At 36.1% G+C, this 21,982-nt stretch overlaps 2 protein-coding genes and 1 pseudogene across 5 annotated transcripts in view; 1 reads left to right on the top strand and 2 right to left on the bottom strand.

Moving 5' to 3' along the window:
- The window catches only part of LOC140956853 (protein SHI RELATED SEQUENCE 3-like), an 8,039-nt gene extending 3,168 nt beyond the window's left edge, over window positions 1-4,871 (top strand). The window contains exon 2 of the mRNA XM_073413753.1: window positions 4,333-4,871. Within this exon, the coding sequence (XP_073269854.1) occupies window positions 4,333-4,694 (362 nt within the window). The 3' untranslated portion in view covers window positions 4,695-4,871. The remainder of the gene's footprint in view (window positions 1-4,332) is intronic.
- A 3,147-nt stretch (window positions 4,872-8,018) lies between these two features.
- Window positions 8,019-11,775, bottom strand: LOC140957905 (uncharacterized). Of its 4 annotated transcripts, none has more exons than XM_073415326.1 (11): window positions 11,573-11,775; window positions 11,330-11,412; window positions 10,889-10,994; window positions 10,116-10,214; window positions 9,954-10,019; window positions 9,761-9,877; window positions 9,370-9,444; window positions 9,049-9,151; window positions 8,712-8,759; window positions 8,462-8,583; window positions 8,019-8,353 (listed from the first exon to the last, which is right to left on the bottom strand). In XM_073415326.1, the coding sequence occupies exons 1-11, from the start codon at window positions 11,633-11,635 to the stop codon at window positions 8,252-8,254; spliced, it is 984 nt and encodes a 327-aa protein (XP_073271427.1). In that variant the 5' UTR covers window positions 11,636-11,775; the 3' UTR covers window positions 8,019-8,251. The 4 variants fall into 4 exon arrangements, with proteins under 4 accessions (XP_073271427.1, XP_073271429.1, XP_073271430.1 ...); XM_073415328.1 differs by having other exon boundaries at window positions 8,020-8,353; window positions 10,889-10,974; window positions 11,573-11,758; XM_073415329.1 differs by having other exon boundaries at window positions 8,020-8,353; window positions 10,889-10,974; window positions 11,330-11,395; window positions 11,573-11,758.
- Window positions 11,776-12,817: 1,042 nt separating this feature from the next.
- Window positions 12,818-13,799, bottom strand: LOC140958064 (protein IQ-DOMAIN 3-like; annotated as a pseudogene).
- Between the last annotated feature and the right edge of the window lie 8,183 nt (window positions 13,800-21,982).

Below are 21,982 nucleotides of genomic sequence, written 5' to 3'. Positions count from 1 at the left end.
ACCAAGGAAGATGCAAAAACCTGTAATTGACCTTCTCGTATCCTTGCAACGAGCCCAATCAGCATCACAAAATGCTCTTAATTGAAGAGAACCTGTAGATGGTAATAAAATACCTTGTCCAGGAGTATGTTTGATATACCTAAGGACTTTGTGAGCTGCCTCCAAGTGTGGTTGTCTAGGTTTGTCCATAAACTGACTCAACACATGGACAATATAAGTGAGATCTGGTCTAGTTATGGTTAGATAAACTAACCTCCCTACTAATCTTCTGTAACCTGATGCATCATTTAAAGGTTCTCCATCTGAGTGCGTGAGTGACAAATTTTGATCTACCGGAAAACGAGAGGGTTTAGCACCCAAGAACCCGACATCTTCTAAAATTTCCAAAGCATATTTTCGTTGTGATAAACTGATTCCTTGTCTTGACCTTGCAATCTCTATGCCGAGGAAATATTTAAGCTTTCCCAAGTCTTTAAGTTTGAATTGCTTGGATAAGAAGATTTTAGTTTCTTCTATATCTTGCAAATTATCTCCAGCCAATATCACATCATCAACATACACAAGTAATGCCAAGAAAGTACCTTGCCGCTGTCGGATGAATAAAGAATAATCAGAAAGAGACTGGTGGAATCCCGTAGCTTTGAGTGCATTGGATAACTTTATAAACCACTGTCGAGAGGCTTGTTTCAATCCGTATAGTGATTTATGAAGTTTGCAAACACGAGTCTCCCCCTTTCGTCCGAAGCCAGGAGGTAAGGACATGTATACTTCTTCATCAAGCTCACCATTCAGAAATGCGTTATTAACATCTAATTGATGTAAATGCCAACCACACAATGATGCCACACTAAGTAAGACACGAACTGTAACTAACTTGGCCACAGGTGCGAACGTTTCCCTGTAATCAATGCCCTCAATTTGACTGTAACCTTTAGCCACCAATCGTGCTTTGTATCTCTCCACTGTCCCATCAGCCTTTAATTTGATTTTGTATACCCATCTGCAGCCGATTGGTTGCTTGTGAGATGGCAGTGTTACTAAACTCCAAGTCCCATTATGTTGCAAAGCAGAAATTTCTTGCTGCATGGCCTTACGCCATTTTGGATCTTTGACAGCCTGTGAATAACTAGTAGGTTCTTTGTGGAGAGATAGCTTAGTAGCATATGTTTTATGAGCTTGGGAAAGTTTGGTATAAGATAAAGATTGGGATAGCGGATGAACAATACCTGAATGTTGAACCAAGCTTGTGGATGACGTTGGTTCAGTCCTTGAAGGGAGGGCCATCTCGATATGGAAGTCTTGTAGATATCGTGGAGCTTGAATGGCGCGACTTCCACGTCGGGGTGGTGGAACAGCTGGTATATTTGATGATGGTGGCGACATGTTTGGTGAAGAGATGTCGGGAGAAGCATGCCCATTGATGGTTATGTCAATGTTTGGTGGTTCATTGGTGTTGGTATGAGGTGAGGACTCAGGTAAAGGTTCGAAATCAAGGTTTGAATATTGATTTGGAAACAAGGGTTCTGAATTTTTTTGTGGTGCAGCGGAATCTTTGGAATTTTGGAAAGGAAAAATATTCTCAAAGAAAATGATATCTCTGGAGACTAATACCTTTTTCTGAGTAATATCAAAAACACGATACCCCTTTTTCCCATAAGGATATCCAAGAAAGATGCAACGTGATGCTCGAGGGTCAAATTTTGAACGGTTTTGGGCATGCGTGGAAACAAAACACAAACAACCAAATACTCGTAAATGTGAATAGTTTGGAACTTTGTTAAACAACTTTTCATATGGGGTTTTGCCTTGGAGGAGAGGAGTTGGTGTGCGGTTTATGAGATATGCTGAAGTAAGTATGGCATCCCCCCAAAAATGATGAGGAAGGCCAGCTTGAATAAGGAGGGCACGTGCCATATTTAACAAGTGTCTGTGTTTCCGTTCAGCGACACCATTTTGTTGTGGTGTATTGATGCAACTGGTTTGGTGAATGATGCCCTTTTGTGCATAAAAGGTTTCAAGTCTGAATTCTGGGCCATTGTCACTACGAATGATCTTTACTGTGGAATTGAATTGATTTTCAGCCATGTTGACAAATTTGACCAAAAGATTTCCAGCTTCTGATTTATGTTTCATAAGGTAAACCCATGTGCATCTAGTATAATCATCAACGATAGTAAGAAAATATTTCGCACCTGAAATTGAAGCAACTTTGTAACCACCCCAAATGTCAACATGTATCAAATCAAAACTAGATTCAGTGGTGATGGAACTTGAAGAAAAAGGAAGTCTTGTTTGTTTTGCCAGAGGGCAAATCAAACATTTGTCAGTGCTACAAGCTTTATTTTGGAAACATGAAGAATTAAATAATGGAGTGACTTTAGAAGATGGATGCCCCAGACGTTGGTGCCAAAAGGATGGACTTGAGGCTTTGGTGTGATTACACATTCCTTTATCGGCTTGATTGAGATAGTAAAGGCCCTCTCGTTCAATTCCCGTCCCAATCGTCTTCCCCGAGCGTAGGTCCTGGACAAAGCAAATATTGTTGAAGAAAATGGCTATATTAGATGAATTGCGGGTCAGCTTGTTAATTGAAATTAAATTCAGATGAAAATATGGAATACACAAGACATTGTCAAGAATTAAATCTGGAGATAAAGCTACTGTGCCAATATGAGTCACTTGTGCCATTGAACCATTTGGCAATTCAACGGTACGATTTTTGACAGGCTTTGAATGTGTAAATAAGTTCTGATCATAAACCATATGGTCTGTACACCCACTGTCAAAGATCCAAGCATTTCTTTTTCCATTAAGGATAAGGGAAAAAGCTTTACCTGAAAGTTCATCATGAGTTGAGCAATTACTAACATGATTTGCCGAGGGGTTTTTGGATCTCAACATTTCTAGTATTTGTCTGCACTCTTCAGATGTGAACGGAAAGCTCGTCTCTTTCTTTTCAGTTAGATATGCAGCCTGATTTCCCTTCGAAATTGTTGAATTAACCTCAGTTGCTGCTTTATTTTTGCGACAAAACTCTACTGTGTGTCCTCTCCATCCGCAAAAATTGCATTTGAGATGTGCACGACAATTTTTGGTGGTGTGATTTGTCTTGTTGCACTTTGTGCACTTTTGCTCATCTTCAGTCTTGCGATTTGGATTCTTTATGGCAAAGACAGCAGCTTCTGGTTGGTCTTGACTCTTTCCGGTTGTCGCTTCTGCTTGTTTCTCATGGCGGAGCACTAGGGAGTATGCTTTATTCACCGTGGGCAATGGATCTAGTAATAAGGTATTACTCCGAACACCTGCATATGATTCATTGAGACCCATGAGAAATTTCATGGTTTTCTGTGTTTCCAAATATGCAGCCACCTCTTTGATTGATCCACAAGTGCATATAGGAAAAGTACAGATTGCTTCACGCTCATCCCATAGTCCCTTTAGTTTGGTAAAATAAGATCCCACAGACATGCTGCCTTGCACACAATTATGAATTTCGTTTTCAATGTTGAATAGCTCAACCACGTTCACTTGTGAGAACCTCTCCTGCAATTCCAGCCATATCTGTCTAGCGTTTTTGCAATTGATTACACTGCCAGCAATCTCTTTAGACATAGATCCCAGCAGCCAAGTCTTTACCAAATTGTTGCAGCGATTCCATTGTTGATGCTCGTCTGAATTTCTTTCACTTGGCTCATTGATTGAACCATCTATGAGTCCAATCTTGTTTTTGACTGTCAAGGCCATGGTCATGGACTGTTTCCATGTGCTGTAATTGTCTTCGACCAAAGACTGAGGCACAAGAATGGCGCCAGGTTGATCCGAATGATGAAGATAAAGTTGATGGTTGGGATTGTCCCATTTTGCTCCTGAAGCCGTGCCTCTTGGTTTATCGTCTCCCATGGAAGTCGGCTAGGAAGCAATATTATGTTTTGTTTTGATGCGCAGAGAATAATTGCTCTGATACCGTGTAAATGAAATAAACTATTTGGTGAATATTATTATTGTTATTACAACGAATGATCATTACAGGTATATATATACTTGGAGGTGATGCACAATAATCCTATTCTAAAGCCTATGATTAAGCTAAAACATATACAGATAAGGAAAGAAATATTAGAGAATCAATTTCTAATATGGACTACGTATTATGTGGCTATTCTACCGCTTAACTTCCTTTAACAATTAGCACATACAAATTTTAGATGTGGTAACTTCATTATAATATATATGCATATTACATCTAATAGAAATGCTTAATGTTCCACGATTTCTTGATATCGTGATGACAGATGATAAATCAACTTTCTTTTGCAATTTGTTCAATCTTAGGTCTACAAGAAGGCGATTTTCCTGTGGAGGGCAGTTTCCCTGCTGTGTTTCGTTGCGTTCGTGTGAGTTCAATGGACAACGCGATAGATCAGTATGCATACCAGACATCAGTGAGCATTGGAGGCCATGTGTTCACAGGCATTCTGTATGATCAAGGCCCTGAACTGGAGGGAACTGGAAACTATGTTACAGGAGAGAACTCTACTTCACCCGGCATTGGCTTGTTGCAGCAAGAAAATTGTGTCCTGAGTACAACTGCTACGGCTACGGCAACTGGTACTTCATCCACTCCATATCCTCTCCCTTTTTGTGCATTCACCACTACTACTGCACAGTTCTTCGATCAGTACCCAAAATCTTGAGGAAATGGAGGCTAAGTATATGTACAAAATACAGTTCATTTTTGTATATATTTGTTTCAAATAAGTATATTTTATAGGGATTAATTGAGATTGGAGATCAAAAAGGGCAGAAGTAATATTTAAGACATGTTGAGTTTGTTGATTCCAATGAGAATAATTTGTGATTTGAATATGTATTTTTTTTGTTTGTGTTGCTCAAGGTTGTCTCATTTCCAATGTATATAGCATGTTCTTTTTTGATGATTTAACAGTATAACTATGTTTAAGTACATTAGCAGTTGGATCCAATAAATTCCACAAGTTAATATGTGCTTAATTAATTTAATCTATTTTTAAAGGCTTCAAGAAAAACCCTTTAAAAATAAAAAATTAGCTACTTATCCCCAGAAACGGGAGAAGATATATAGCTGAAAAAAATCAGCATCAGGAACTTTGGTAACTTCACATTTCTTGAAAAAGTTCCATTAACCATTCATTCCATGTATATATTATGCATGTACGAATCGCGTATTATTCGGATAGCAACTTAAAGGTTTTATTTCGTTAGTTATTATCGGTTTAACGACTAAGATAGAATTTTCTTGCATCTATTAAAGTTCAATGAACGGGTAACACCACAAGATTTGTTTTGTTTAGCAATGCAATATTTTTCATCCATCTGATCAAATTAGCGAGAAATTATTTAATAAACTAGTATACTGAAATTAGAGGGGAACTACAAGTTCCCTCGGTAGTTAAATTATTGATCATCAGTTACAATTTAAAGTTTGTTTTCATTTTAAGTATCAAACGATATCTTACTGAAAATCCCGCAAATTGTGTAAAAATAAATTTTTTGTTGCTATATGGGTTTTTTAATATGTGGACAGAGTATGTAAATTTTTCTTTAAAATGCATACAACTATATGCATTCCGATCCACTTCTAAATTTGAGCTATTCTCGTTGATCAAATTCGATCTACAATATTAATCCAAGGCTTACATTACCAATTTGTTACATCTGAAATTATTTATATGTGGCAGAAAATTCAATAATTCAGCACAATAAATTTGCCTCACATGTGACTTAAAAGACTCATTGACAGTAAAGCCATTGATATTTAGATTCCATATCAGCTCAACATCTTGCAACGATATTGTTGTCTCACCAACGCGAAGATGAAATGTATGGGTCTCCGATTAGTGGCGGAGCCACCTTATATGACACCGAGCTTTAGGTCGGGTGGTCCAATTTTTTTTTTTTTTAAAATTATATGTAAATTTTGAATTAATTTTATTTAGCCCAGGTAAATCAATTTAAAATATTAAAAAATTATAGAGTTTAAAATTTTAGTCCGGATAGAGCCATATTTCTGGCTCCGTCACTGCTCCCGATGACATCTTTCAACGAGAGCTGTAATCAAATGATTATCATATTTGAGAAATCCACAACGAATAATTCCATAGAATCACATCATTTAAAAGCGCAAGAACATGATAATGTATTACTTTATATTCATACAATTTTGATATAATATTGTCAGATCGGCGCACCATTAAAGTTTTATCCAAATTATTTACTTATATCACGCTGGATATATGAGTTTTGTGTCTATGTAAAACACTATCATCTATTTGTCCAACATTAAATTTCATTATGTATTTCATATATAAAAATTAAATAGTGAGAATAAAAAATGTATTAATTTATACTACTAATACTTTTATTTCATTTGTAAAAATGTAATAATTATAATCGTTTTTTAAAAAATAGCTATGATAACATTAAAAAATGAATTATTAATATTAATAACATTAATAAAAACACTTAATAATTTATTTTTTAAAATTTACTACATGCACGCTTTAATTTTAATTTTAAGAATAATAAAATTAATATCCAAATTGATATTTTTGATCTTGGTAAAATGGAAAACAATAATAATATATACTATAATAAATAAATATTATATTATTTATAAAATTATAAATTTTAATAGTATTATTTAAGTAAAAGATAAATACAACAATAATATTAACAATAATATATTCGTTAATTTAACATAATTTAAAACAAATAAATTATAACAACATATAATATAAATATAAATTACAATAAATATTTTTACGTAAAAACAAATATACAACTATAAAAATAAAATAATAACTAATATAGTTAATGACAATTTTAAACAATATAAATAAAATCACTTCAATTGTTTTACAAAACATTATAAATTTAATAAGTTGTATATAAAAAAACACATTTGAAAAATGTATATTCACATGAATATAATAACGTAATGACAAATAATGTTAATATAATAAAAAATGAGAGAATAATTATTACTTAAAATTATGATTTGAAAATGCGAAAATAAATAAGAAATCATAAAAATATAATTGTAACAAAATTTAAAAATAATGGTCATTTTCAAAGAAAAGTAGATAAAATGAGATTATAACAAAATTTAAAAATAATTGTTATCATGAAAATAAAACATTTCAATTTCATTGCATTTAGCTACAGATATATAAACTCCATCTATCTTAGCGACTCGTTCCTGAAATAAGATCTTACAATGCTCCAAAACAAGCTATAAGATTGTAAGACATATGGCTTATGAAATATTTAAATAAAATTAAACAAATACCCTTTAATTATTAAAAGATATCGACATATTAATGTTCATTATTTTGAAAAAAAAAAGAACATTTTATTTAGGGAAAGCCCAAGGCCAATCATCATCTATTGACATCTTTACCCGTAATGGAATTACATTTACATTAAAAAAATTCAATTTAACGTCTCACGTGTCAAATTTGTGAGACGTATCTCCGACCCATCTCATAAAAATATCATTTTTTATTAGTTATATTATGAAAAATATTGCGTAATATGAAATATTTTTCACTGCAAAATTATCATTTTTTTAGTTATGTTATGAAAATATTTTATAATATATAATGATTTGAGCGAAAAATATTATTTTTTATTTTCAAAATATTAATTTTCAATACAAAAATATCATTTTTTTAGTTATATTATGAATAAATATTTTGTTTTATACGTTCAATTGATTGAAAAATATTACTTTTGATGTCAAAAATATATTGTATAATATAAACTTATTTGAATAAAAAATAATGTTTTTTATATCAAAAATATTACTTTTCAATATAGATATAAACAAATTGACAAGTCTTACAGATTCATGAGACCGTCACACATGATAATTTCATTTATATAGTTTCATGTAATTAAATGAGTGTAGTGTTTTTAATTAAATCAAACAATTCAAATGAAATAAAACATTTGTAATATATTTCAAGTAAAAAAGAAACATTTATAATATAAAAGAATTAAAGAGATTTGGAAGAAATAAAATGAAAAGTTGAAAACATTTCATCGCCTTAGTATTTCAATATATACTCTTTTTGTATCCTCAATCACTTGATGCGCGACATCCGTTAAAAACGTGCTTTGCCGAAGTCCATCAACTCCCTATAAGTCGCATTCCTTCCAAATTCGTTATACACTCAGATTTTGAAGCAACTTTGAACCTCAGCCATGAAATCTATCGTGTTTTACCTTGGAGCACACGGACAACATCCTCTGCTCGTGCTTGGATCCCTTTCAGATACTCGATAAGTACACGTTGTTTATACGATCCACCCTCCTGAAACAAGGTCGAGGGACGATTTTTTTGTAGGTTATATTGTTAGAACTTACAAGCCGTGTTGTTTTTAACTGAGAAAAAGCAAAAGTATTACATGAGAAAGCTTACTGTTCTAATCAAAGTCCGCTCGATACGTTTTTTGATAACACCGTCTAATTCTTCAGGCGAAATATCACCTTTGCCAATATTCAACCCATCAATCAATATTGCATTCCATTCTGCCTCAGAAGCTATTCCATGTAACAGATCGGTGTAAATATAGATATCATAAAGAACCGGAAACTATACAGATCAGATAGACTGATTTCTAGTTTGTTGCTGAAGAAAATTAAAGAAAAATTTGGATATGAGAAAGTACCATGAATTAAGGTTTCGAGAAACTGTTCGGCTTTCAATACCTCGTTTCCTGCCCAAAAATAATAACGAAGGATCCGTCAACCTCTCCAAAAATAGATTTCAGGTGGCACTGTTCATGTAAAACCATTGAAACCAGTGAGAGTAGAGCTTAATAAAATGATTGTAGCACATGATTAGAAAATAGATGCCCGATAAAGACAGTGAAATGATGAAAGGATTAGCAACTGTAGCACTCAAATTTATTTACATATATCATGAAGAATTAAATGATTCACTAGATTAATCAAATGGTTCCAACGATTAACACAAACTTGATGCTGTTTGTGTATTAAATACACCTTTTTTGGCGTAACTACGCTTGGAGAGAACTCTAGATGCATAGAGTTGATAGACCTTTTGCAGCATAGCCTCAAGCCCCGGCTTATCACCATCTTCTTTTGCCTGCATATCAGTAACATTCACTTGATCAGTGCCAAATTCATATACGCTTCATATAATTGCAATTTCATATTTTATGCATGCTTAGTGAAACATGCACTCAACTCAATAAAATTGAAATGGAAATGTAACAGTCAAAACAGAGAGATGGAAAACCCGGACACCATAGAATCTTAAGATATCGTGAAATTGTGATATACAAACGACGACAAATATCTTACTTGCCGCAGCTGTGCATTAACTTCCGAGAGGAATCCCTCATCAAGCTGACCTTCTTGTTCTCTTTGGTTTAATTCCTAAAAATACCCAGCAAGTTATACAGAAGGTAAATTGTTCGAAAGAATTAGTTCCCCCAACAACAAATTAAAATCACTCCGGTGAATTTTTTGGATGAAACCAAATTATTCGGCCTGCGAGGAATACCCCTTAAAATGTGGCAATTAATTGATTATAAAAATATCATCTGGCATACATGTTAGAATAAGTTCGAATGCAGAAGTAATGGAGGAGTAGCACCAACCAAAGCTAAAATAAAAGGCAACAATTTTGCTAACATCTTTTATAATTTAAAAAGTGTGATATTCAAATTAAGTTCAGACATGGAAAACGTACTTTCTGCATGAGAATAAGAGCATTAGGGTCTCTAGGAGGCCAAGGAATTTCTTCATCTTTCTCGGCAACAGGTTTCAAAATCGCCTTAAGCACATCAGTAGCTGACTCAATGTTTTCCTAAGAAAAAATAATCCCTCTTATGATAATACAGAAGAATAAGGATGCAGAAATTGAAGTGGTGGATAAGTAATACATTTGTCTTGTGGATGAGATGATCCACAATACCCATCAATATTTCAGCCAATTCTTCATAATCTTTCTGTAAAATGAACAACAAAAGGATATTTTGATTAAGAAACACACAGTAGAGTAAGAATTATACATGAAAAAAACTGGACCAAGTCTAAAACCATGCTTTATCGTCTTCGGATTTGCACGTTTCTGCTCTAGCTGCAAGTCTTATCCAAAAACCCTCATTGAAAGCAAATATATTCTCTGCGACAACTTTCCGAAGCTGCATCCATATATTAAAAAAACTGAATCAGATTATCGCAGTGTTTAGATGAAATAACACAGTTTATCTTCTACTGAAGGGGTAGAAAGTATTATTAGGGTGTGTTTGATAGTATAGATTTAGGTTATAAGAAATAAAAAAATAATTATGAAGATTTTTCACAGACTTGATTATGAAAATGATAATGATCACATATTACATAAGCTAATTGCCTTCTGCAACTTAGGAAAAATATAATTTCCAGAAACTAAAATAACAGATGCAGTCACAACTTACAAATAATTTCTTGTTTTCAAGCTTTAAGAATGATGTTATATGTTTAGTTCCTTTACATAAAATGTGAGATGACCGAATAATATTTTATTATTTTCAGTCATGTCAACAAAGAAAATCATTCTGCACAATCTTGTTCAAGCAAAAGCATAAGCTAGTGATTCGAATGAAATTTTTTTTAGTGACCTGCCAAATATAGCCCAACATGTAAAGGAGATGTATATCTGTACATTAAGAAACCAACATCAGGACAAAAGTCTAAGATGAGAGCTCAAATCCAGAAGATCAGTCTTCTAGATGGAAGGGCCTCTTAAACTTATTAGACACTCCAAATCTTTCCTTCTGACCATTGCATATGGAGTCAATGTGACGTAATAATCAACAAAAATTAGAAGGTTTACTTCCTTATCATCTGTATCCCTCAGCATATCGATGAGTCTATCTACTTCCACCATCTGCTCGAATGATTTCTCAGCATCCTTACTGACTTCACAAATCAAATTTCTCCTGTTTATTAAATCCAAGCATTAGGAAAATTAGAACCCCAATAGATCAAATAGTAGCATCTGAAGATCCCAGTTTGGAAAATAAACCAGTCTTGATAATTTCTACACAACCAGTTAATTTCTACATAAGAATGGATTTTAAACTGACTACTTGTAATCTGTTCCCTGGCCTTTGTAATTCTTGACTGTGAGCAGATGCTTGTTACTTTCTTTAAACGGGAATATGACAATAAAGAAGCAAAAACTTACATTATCACATTCCATACCTAGAATATATATACACTAATCTTTTTAGCTGAAACTGAAACCAGCGAGAAAAAGTTGCAGGAAAAATACCTCTGCCGCAATCCTACAAAATTCAATGAACTAAACCTCCTTTCTCCAAGCTTTACATTGTTCCATCTTCGAAACAGCAAACACTAGAAATCAGAAAATAACATAAGAATGATTTCCATCCATCAAAACTAAAACGCCCCATTTTCCCCAAAACAGCAACCAAGATTTATCTTTCATCAACTACAAAAACAAAGAATTTAGAAAGTTGCCCTTGAATCATAACAACTGCACATAATGAACTACCGAGTAAAGGTGGAAATTCGAGCCAACGAAGCACACAGTAGTAGTTGGGGGCACTACTGCCATATCTATGTGATTGCTTGCTGTAAAATTGAAGGAAAATGGATAATTTTTCAAGACAAATGGCGCAATTCCGAGAGAACAACCGACTTTACAGGACTATCCTCTAAGGCTACTGCCAATGTCGGAACTAAAAGCGTGTAAAACTTCAAATATACTATCTGAATAGAACTCGCTGTGCAGGAATCGCGACTTCAGTTGCAATTTAATAATTTGGCTTCTACTCTTTGAAATTGTAAGATGTAAAAAAAGTAATATTGTGCGTAAACCTTTGGTGTCATTTTCTGTCTCTACGTGTTTGACTTAAATTCTATAGTAGTTGGATTTAAAAATAGTTATATCCTTCCATTTATATTGTCAAAATTGCCGGTGAGACGAGTCGGATTGACCAATTATATGAGTAGGTTGAGATATTGTCAAGCCAATCCATTTATTTGGTGGAGCAGGACGGACCAATTCGACAATCCTAACTCATTTTAATATACCTAAGAGTCCAAAGAGAGGATGTAAAATAAAATGTATTTTTTTTAAAAAAAAAAGAATAAAAATTTAGAAGATAGTTAAAATCGTTTATTTTTTTTTTATTACAACTCACGCGGGGAGGGGGATCGAACTCGAGGAAACCGGCTATTCCGGCAGGGGGTGAAATCACTGGGCTACAAGTCCAGTCTCAAAAATCGTTTATTATCCACTCTTGTGAAAGTTAAAAAAAAAAACATAAAATCTCTTGTGTAAAATAAATAAAAATTTATAACCTTTTGTTTTTAAAATTTGGGCATAAAACTCCACTCACAGCATTGACATCAATGGAGCTAGTGTCGACCGTCGGTGGCCCAGAATGCCACCTGGGTCGGCCAGGTGAAGGCAGAAACGAGAGCCGTTTCTTTGCAGATCCCTTCTCTGAAGTATTACCACTTTCCATTCCTAATGGACCTGGCAACTTAGACTTTGCCTTTGCCGATTGAGTGCATGTCATGTAACTCGAAACTGACATCGAGCTTCCCAAGCTTTCATCGTCTCTAACTGATGAACCGGCAATACTATGCCTCCTATTACGCTCAGATTGTAAGCTAAGAATGCTTCTTGATTTAAAGCACTACATCCTCTTGGGTCGCGGGTTTCAATTTTCTTGCTGCTACTGAAGATGCAGCTGCCTTTGGAGGAGTAGGAGTTCTAATTGACTGGTAGCTAGAAGGCAGCTTCGTACTCGTGGAGCAAGCTCAACTCAATTTGTTCTTTTGATTGTAGACTGTCATCCCATTCTTCTCCCATCTGTAAAAGCATCAATAAGTAATGTTGACATGTTTGTAAAGAAAAAAACGGCATTAGTAGAATATACTAACTTTCAAGCTCTCCGGTTCTTTAGCACGTATCTGCAGAGCTCGATTCTCTTCTAACATCTTGATCCATCTTGATTGAACTGAGAATGCACATGAGAAAGAGCATGCATGCATTTAAGAGTGTTTGCTGTTCGACGATTCACAATCGGCCCATCAACAATTGATTTCAGTCTGACTAGTCCTCCTAGAGCTCGCAATGCTCTCCTTGCCTAAATGTTAGCAACACAATAAAAAAAAACTCGATTCTAATCAATTAATTTTAATTTTCAATAAGGAAATAAAAGTAACACCAAATTTTCTGATACATGATTCTCCAGAAAATTTGTGTATCCCTCCTATATATTATCAGACTATACCAGGTAACCACGGAATGCTGTCTGTATTTTGATTGCCGCCACTTCCTCCTTTGATTTTCCGGCAAATCTGGCCACAGTACAAGGTTGAGGTATCTCAGGAGTTATTGGTGTGACAGTTACATCCTCGTCATGGGCTGCCGCGGGAACAACTGCTACAGCATAAGCATGTTTTGTCGGTTCATCCTCCAACTCCGTCAACTTCAAATCTTTTATTGGCGGAAGAGGATGTGGATACATACTTGAACAGTCCTTGGATTTTGAGGATCAGAAACCGATAGCTTTTCTTTCATAAACCATTTGTTCTTCGATTTATTCGCTCTCCGAATTAAAACCATAATAAAAATTTAGTTTCCATTTGTAAACAAACAAGTCATCATACTTTGTTTCTAAATTACTAACCTCGGCTTTCTTTTCCTCTGAATCTGGGCTGAGAACCTTCTTCACTGAAGAAAACCAAATTTTCTTGCTTCCCATCTTTCTATCATTCCTCAAGCACCACACTCTGCAAACAGAACAAACAAACATACGATCTAAAATATTGGAATTCCAATGTTTCTGTTACATGTCCCGCATTGAAATATTAAACTAATAAACAGTGACTTATAAACTCAAGAGATTATACCACCCAATAGGCAAGGCTTTTGGGATGGGACACCTATTGGATTTGTAACCTAATATTGGTGCTCTCGTGAGAATTGACGTAGCGGAACGGGCGACCTAGGAAATTGCTACCATCGGATCAGTGTCGATAATCGAAAAAAATTATAACCTAGATTAAGGTACATGATGCATGTATTGAATACTGAAAGGTGAGTGAAAGCCACTCTAGAGTGGCTCGTCGCGGACGTCGGCTTCTCAAGAGGTCGTCAATATTATATGTCCCGCATTGAAATATTAAATTAATAAATAGTGACTTATAAACTCAAAAGATTACACTACCCAATAGGCAAGTCTTTTGGGATGGAACACCTCTTGGATTTATAACCTAACATTGATATTCTCTATGAGAGTCGACGTAGCGGAAGGGGCGACCTAGGAAATTGCTACCATTCGATCAGTGTTGATAATTGAACAAAAATTATAATCTAGATTAAGGTACACGATGCATGTACTGAAATACTGAAAAGTGAGTGAAAGCCACTCTAGAGTAGCTCGTCGCGGACGTCGGCTTCTCAAGAGGTCGTAAATATTACATGTCCCACATTGAAATATTAAACTAATAAACAGTGACTTATAAACTCAAAAGATTACACCACTCAATAGGCAAGTCTTTTGGGATTGAACGCTTTCTGGTGTAACTTCAAGCATTGCTCCAAAAATCGGTCCAGTGAATTGTAACTTGGTGCTATAATAGGGAAATGAATCATCAAAGAGCAAAAAATTACTCCAAACGACGCACTTGGGCTGCTATACCATGTAAAATATTTGAGGAGCACCGACCAAAAAACATGGCAATCATCAAATCTAAATATCTGAACACCAAGAATTCTTCGAAAGACAAGATTTCATCACGTATGGGTGTGAATGTACAAGCAATGACCCTCATCATCAACAGTTTTTCAACTACGTTTCTGCTAAACACTTGAAAGAGACAATTTGAGGGAATAATATTTTTCTACTATTGAGACTGCTTTTATAGTAGTTTACAGCATAATTACAGCCTAATTTACAGCATAATTACAGCCCAATATCAGGGGTATAATTACTAATTTAGAGGGAAAGAATATCAGCCTAAAATAAAACTACCTAAACATATTTACCGTATTTACTTGATTTACAGCTCAAACCTTCCCTAAATAATCCATATTCTCGACACTCCCCCTCAAGCTGGTTTAAAGATGTCTTCCATACCCAGCTTGCTCACTAACCATTCGAACTGTCTCTTGTATAGGCCCTTCGTAAGTAGATCAGCCACTTGTTCCTTAGTAGGGACATAGTCCACACTATTGTCTATTTTTTCTTTGATGAAGTGCTTGTCGACTTTTACATGCTTTGTGCGATCATGAAGTACTGGATTATATGCAATTGAAATTGCTGCTCTGTTGTCACAGTGCATCTTCATTGGCACTGACTCTGAAATCTTCAACTCTAATAATAATTTCTTAATCCACAAAACCTCACAAATTCCCTGTGCTAAGGCTCTGAACTCAGCCTCTGCGCTGCTTCGAGCTACCACATTCTGTTTCTTGCTACGCCAGGTGACTAAATTGCCACCCACAAATGAGCAATATCCTGAAGTAGACCTTCTATCAGTTAGACTTCCCGCCCAGTCTGCATCAGTATAGGCTTCCACTTGCAGATGTCCCCGACGTTTAAACAGAAGACCTTTACCTGGTGTTCCCTTCAGATACCTTAGGATCCTGTGCACTGCTTCGAAATGTTCTGACCCAGGCGAGTGCATGAATTGGCTGACTACACTCACGGGGAAAGCTATATCAAGTCGAGTGTGTGATAAATAAATGAGCCTGCCGACAAGTCTCTGATAGCGCTCCCTCTCCTTTACAGATTATGTCCCTGCTGGTTGCAGTTTGATGTTGGGCTCCATAGGCGTCTCAGCCGGTTTACATCCTAGCATACCTGTTTCAGTCAACAAATCAAGGACATATTTGCGTTGATTGACAAATATACCTTCCTTGGATCTTGCAAACTCCATTCCGAGAAAGTATTTCAACACTCCCAAGTCCTTGATTTCGAATTCTTTTGCAAGCCTCCCTTTAAGCTCTCCAAGTTCCTCGTAGTCACTCCCTGTTAGGATGATATCATCAACATATACAATTAACACAACAGTTTTACCTTCCTTTGAGTGTTTGTAAAACATGGTGTGATCAGCTTGACTTTGAACATAACCAAGTCGCTTCACAGCCTTGCCAAAACGTTCAAACCATGCCCTCGGAGACTGCTTAAGACCATACAGGGACTTCTTCAGTCTACACACCTTGCCAAGTCCAAACTTTGGTTCAAAACCCGGAGGGAGTCTCATAAACACCTCTTCATCTAGATCTCCATTTAGGAAGGCATTTTTAACATCCAACTGATACAAGGGCCAATTGAGATTAACCGCAAGTGACAGTAGTACTCGAATTGAGTTAATTTTTGCAACAAGAGCAAATGTTTCCTGGTAATCTATTCCGTATGTCTGCGTAAAGCCTTTTGCTACAAGTCTCGCCTTATATCTCTCTACACTACCATCCGCTTTGCTTTTTATTGTGAAGACCCATTTGCATCCTACTATCTTCTGATCCTTAGGTGCTTCAACAATTTCCCAAGTACCATTCTTCTTTAAGGCCTTCATTTCTTCGAACACGGCTAATCTCCAATCCTGGTCCTCCAGAGCTTCCTGAATGTTTCTAGGCACAACATGTTTCGAGATATTAGTAGTAAATGCCTTATGTGTTTCGGATAAATGATCATAGGTTATATATTTGGCGATGTGGTATTTGGTGCAGGTTCGAGTACCTTTTCGAAAGGCAATAGGAAGGCCCAGATCATTTTCTTGTGGGACAATTGGGGTCGGATTCTCGAGACTGACACTGGAAGGCTCAGGAATAACAGATAGAGGAATGTTTTTCTGTAAGTGAGGGGAAAAAGAGGTACCTGGAGTACCCATAGTTCCTTTGCCCGGGGCTTCCAATGAAGCTTGTGCTGGAATGGTTAATTCATCTCCGCTTCTTCTGAGGACATTTCTCCTAGAATAAACCACAGGTTCAAGGATATTTCGGTTCTTCTCCATTCGTAGTATTTCCTTTTCCGACAGACCAATTTCACGGTCGACAATTGTGGATTCAGACTCCCCATTCCCATTTTGAAAGTCAAGAGGTTGGTCAATAACCAAATTTGGAAGAGGTTCGGATATTTCCCAAAAATTTGATTCCCTTAGATTATTCTCCCCCTGAATTAAATTTTTGGTAAAATATGATTTTGTTTCCATGAAGGTGTCATCCATTGTTATAAAAAAACGTTTCGTGAGAGGATTAAAAAATTTGTAGCCTTTGCGATTTGCAGCATATCCTAAAAAGACATATTTTTCTGCCCTAGGATCCAATTTCGACCGGGATCTCTTAGGTATGTGTACATATGCGGTGCAGCCAAATATTTTTAGTGGTAAATCCGAATTGATTCGAGATTCCGGAAAAAAAATTTTCAAACAACCCAGCGGAGTGATGTATTTTAAAACTCGTGTAGGCATCCTATTAATTAAATATGCTGCAGTTAAAATTGCATCTCCCCACAAGTATTTTGGAACATTCATGTAAAACATTATGGCCCTAGCAACTTCAAGTAAGTGCTTATTTTTCCTTTCCGATATCCCATTTTGTTTTGGAGTGTCAGGACAGGTTGATTGATGTAATACGCCCTTTTCCTTCAAAAAGGTCTCTACATATTGATTGAAATACTCTGTTCCATTATCGGTTCTCAAAATGCTTATTTTTGTTTGAAATTGGTTTTCAATTAAATTGTAAAATTCTTTGAAAATTTTTCCAACTTCGGTTTTTTCGCTCATTAAAAATACCCAACACAGTCTAGTATGGTCATCTATAAAAGTTACAAACCATTTTTTTCCAGATGATGTAGTTACCTTTGAGGGTCCCCACACATCACTGTGAAATAAGTAAAAAGGTTTTGATTCAAGATAAGGTTTAGAAACATACGTTCTACGTTGACTTTTTGCAAGAACACAGCATTCACATTGAAAATCTAAGGGATTCATTTTTTTAAACAAATCAGGAAACAAATGTTTCATATATAAAAAACTGGGGTGGCCTAAACGGCAATGCCAGACCATTATTTGATCACGAGCAGAAAGGGAACTAATACTACTAAGCCCTTGAACAATTTTATTACCAGGTAAAATATTCTCAAAATAGTAGAGACCATTAACCATTCTAGCACTGCCAATCGTCTTCCCCGAGCTCCGGCTCTGAAAAATACAATGAGAGTCACAAAAAACCACACGACAGTTAGAGTCTTTGGATAATTTGCTAACTGACAAAAGGCTGCATGTGAGTTTAGGTACATAGAGAACAGACTTAAGGTCTATTTTTTCAGAGATTTGGACCAAACCTTTTCCGACAATAGGTGAAAAACTTCCATCTGCAATCCTAACTTTTCTATTTTCAGAGTACGGTGAGTATAGTTTCAACAAGTTCAAGGAGTCGGTCATATGATCAGATGCTCCAGAATCAATTATCCATGGAGTAGAAATTCCGAAACCACAAGAAAAGGCATTTATTTCGTTACCTGTATGTGCCACGGAGACGCTAGGAGCACTGGACGATGGATTAGATTTCACCAGTGCTAGAAGCTGCTCCAGCTGCTCTTTGGTGATGGTGCTGGCAGTAGTCTCAGCCTCATTTGCAGTGGGAAAGGCACGGCCAGTTTTCTTCCCTGTTCTGCCCTTGAAGTTGGTGGGTTTGCCATGAATCTTCCAGCAGGTTTCTCGGGTGTGACGCGGCCTGTTGCAATAGTCACACCATACACTTGGTTTCTCCTCTAGTTTACGTAGGTTGGCAGCACCTCTGCGCATGTTTAGGCCTGTAGAAGTAAGGGCAGAACCTTCAACGGTAGCAGCAGGTCCCTTCTTGCCTAGCATAACATTCCTCCGACTCTCCTCCCTCCTAACTTCAGAGAAGACTTCGCCAAGGGATGGCAGCGGCCTCTTACCGATAATTCTCCCCCTCACCTCGTCGAACTCAACATTGAGGCCAGCCAAGAACTTGAAGATACGATCATCTTCCACTGTTTTCTTGTGGTGCTGTCCATTTTCAGCATTCTTCCACTCATAAGCATCAAAAGTATCAAGGTCCTGCCAGATTCTCTTCAAGGAGTTGAAGTACTTGGTGACTGTCTCTTCTCCTTGCCGTAATTCACCAAGTTTGAGAGTCAACTCAAAAATTCGGGACTGATTCCCTAAATCAGAATACATCTGATTTATATTTTCCCATAACTCATATGCCGTAGGAAAACACATATAATTTGCGCCAATTTCCTCTTCCATGGAGTTTACCAGCCACGTCATTACCATGGAATTTTCGGCGTCCCATGTAACATACATTGGGTCATCTTCTGACGGAGCTTTCTTGTCACCCGTTAAATATCCCGTCTTTCCTCGGCCTCGGATGTACATTCTCACCGACTGAGACCATCGCAAGAAGTTGTCACCGTTCAGCTTGATGGTGGTTATTTGAACAGGGTGTGAATCAGAGGTTGTTTTTGGCAGATCTCTAGTCAATGTGGGTTGTGAGGAAGACTGTGGGATGGTAGTGGATTCGCTAGAATGTTCTGACATGGTTCTGGCTTAGGGTGATGGCGCAAAAAATTTTGGGCAGAAAAGGGTGGCTCTGATACCAACTTGAAAGAGACAATTTGAGGGAATAATATTTTTCTACTATTGAGACTGCTTTTATAGTAGTTTACAGCATAATTACAGCCTAATTTACAGCATAATTACAGCCCAATATCAGGGGTATAATTACTAATTTAGAGGGAAAGAATATCAGCCTAAAATAAAACTACCTAAACATATTTACCGTATTTACTTGATTTACAGCTCAAACATTCCCTAAATAATCCATATTCTCGACATAAACACAAACACGACGACTCACTCCACAGCTAACAAGTGCTCAACGCACGATAGCCAAGAATCAAACAGATGAAAATGCTCAAGAAAAAACCACTCGATCCTCTTGGAAAAATAATGGGATTGATTATTTTCACACCAAGAAACTTACTTATGCATGAAAACGAGATGGGAAATCACCTGAAACAGAAGTTGCCGCCGGGATCTCACCCATTTTGTTCTCTCTTCACAGGAGAGTCAACAGAAGTCTATGCTTCTCCGTACAAACATAGAAACCAAGAAAGGTGGAAAAGCAATTCTGAGGAATGAAAAAAATTATGGGAAGGAGAAGAGAACTTCTGGAAGAATCACGGCTTGGCTACCCACACACTGGGGAAATTTTGTAAAATTGTCTCGGTCAACTGTTCGAATATAAAGTCATTTTCTTAATTAAATAGTTGATCAATGTTAAAAAAACAAAAGACCCCTCATGCCCAAACGGGGATTAGGCAACCGGTTACTGAAATTCCACAAATTGCTGATAAAAATCCAATAAATCAAGTTGTTAATGAAGAACAACAAGAAATTGTTGATCAACCAAACAACCTAAAGAAATCTACTAGAATATGAATATCAGTTATATATAATGATTATGTTGTGTATTTACAAGAATCGGACTTTAACATTGGAGCCGAAAATGATCCTGAAACGTTTTTACAAGCCATGAGTTGTAATGAGTCAAAACTATGGTTTAATATTATGAAAGAAGAGATGAATTCTATGATATTTAATGCAGTCTGGGATTTTGTTTGGTTGTCTGATGGTGTAAAAGCCATTGGATTTACACGCGTTTTTAAAACAAAGAAAAACTCACTAGGCAACATTGAAAGATATAAAGCAAGACTTGTAGCTAAATGATTCACTTAGCAGGAAGAAATCGACAACAAGGAGAATTTTTCTTCTGTGTCTAAGAAAGATTCTCTCCATATTTCTAGCATTAGTAACATATTTTGACTTAGATTTACAACAAATGGATCTGAAAATGGCTTTTCTCAACGGAGAATTAGAGGAAGAGGTTTATATGAAACAACCTGAAGGATTATTCTCTAGTAATTGTTAACACTTGGTATGTAAGCTTAAGAAATCTACATATGGATTGAAACAAGTTTCCCGTCAATGATATTTAAAATTTCATGTTGTTATCTCTTCATTCGGATTCGTAGAGAACCTCATGGATTAATGTATATACTAGAAGGTCATTAGGAGTAAGATTTGTTTCTTTATTCTATATGTGGATGATATATTACTTGCAACCAATTATAAGGGTTTTTTTTATATGAGGTGAAACAATTCCTCTCTAAAAATTTTTATATGAAGGATATGGCTGATGCATCTAATGTCATTAGCATTAAGATACATAGAGACAGAATTCGAGGTGTTCTAGGTATGTCTCAAGAAACCTATATCCACAAAGTTTTAGAGAGATATCAGATGAAAGATTGTTCACCAAGTATAGCTCTCATTGTGAAAGGAGATAAGTTCAATTTAAGCCAATGCCCAAAGAATGATCTAGAGCGGGAACAAATGAAAAACATTTCTTATGCTTCTGCTGGCGGAAGCTTTCGATTTGCACTAGACCCGACAGTGTATTTGTTGTTGGGATGTTGGGAAGATCAGAGTAATCCAGGTTTAGACCACTGGAAAACTACAAAGAAAGTGATGAGGTACCTTCAAAAGACCAAAGATTATATGCTTATGTTCAGACGAACTGAGAATTTGGAAGTAATTTGCTACTCTGATTCAGACTACGTTGACTGCATTGATTCACAAAAATTCACTTTAGGATATATTTTCATGCTAGCTGGTGGAGCTGTATCTTGAAGAAGTGCAAAACAGACATTGACTGCTACTTCCACTGTGGAAGCTGAGTTCGTAGCTTGTTTTGAGGCAATCTCACATGGTATATGGTTGAAGAGTTTCATTTCGAGGCTTAGAAATATAGATTCTATATCTAGATCATTAAGAATATATTATGACAATTCAGCTACTGTTTTTATGACTAAAAACATCAAAAGTAGTAGTCGAAGCAAGCACATCG

The sequence above is a fragment of the Primulina huaijiensis genome, chromosome 14 (genome assembly GCF_012295235.1).
Source record: "Primulina huaijiensis isolate GDHJ02 chromosome 14, ASM1229523v2, whole genome shotgun sequence".
NCBI classification, from domain to species: Eukaryota; Viridiplantae; Streptophyta; class Magnoliopsida; order Lamiales; family Gesneriaceae; genus Primulina; species Primulina huaijiensis.
This window is presented reverse-complemented; position numbering and strand designations above follow the sequence as displayed.

Coding starts and splice junctions, on each gene's coding strand:
- LOC140957905 (XM_073415326.1), bottom strand. CDS start 11,635: ATGGCAGTAGTGCCCCCAACTACTACTGTGTGCTTCGTTGGCTCGAAT. Junction 10,215..10,888: donor GGGATACAGATGATAAGGAA/GTAAACCTTCTA, acceptor ATATGGATGCAG/CTTCGGAAAGTTGTCGCAGA. Junction 8,584..8,711: donor TCTCGAAACCTTAATTCATG/GTACTTTCTCAT, acceptor TACATGGAATAG/CTTCTGAGGCAGAATGGAAT.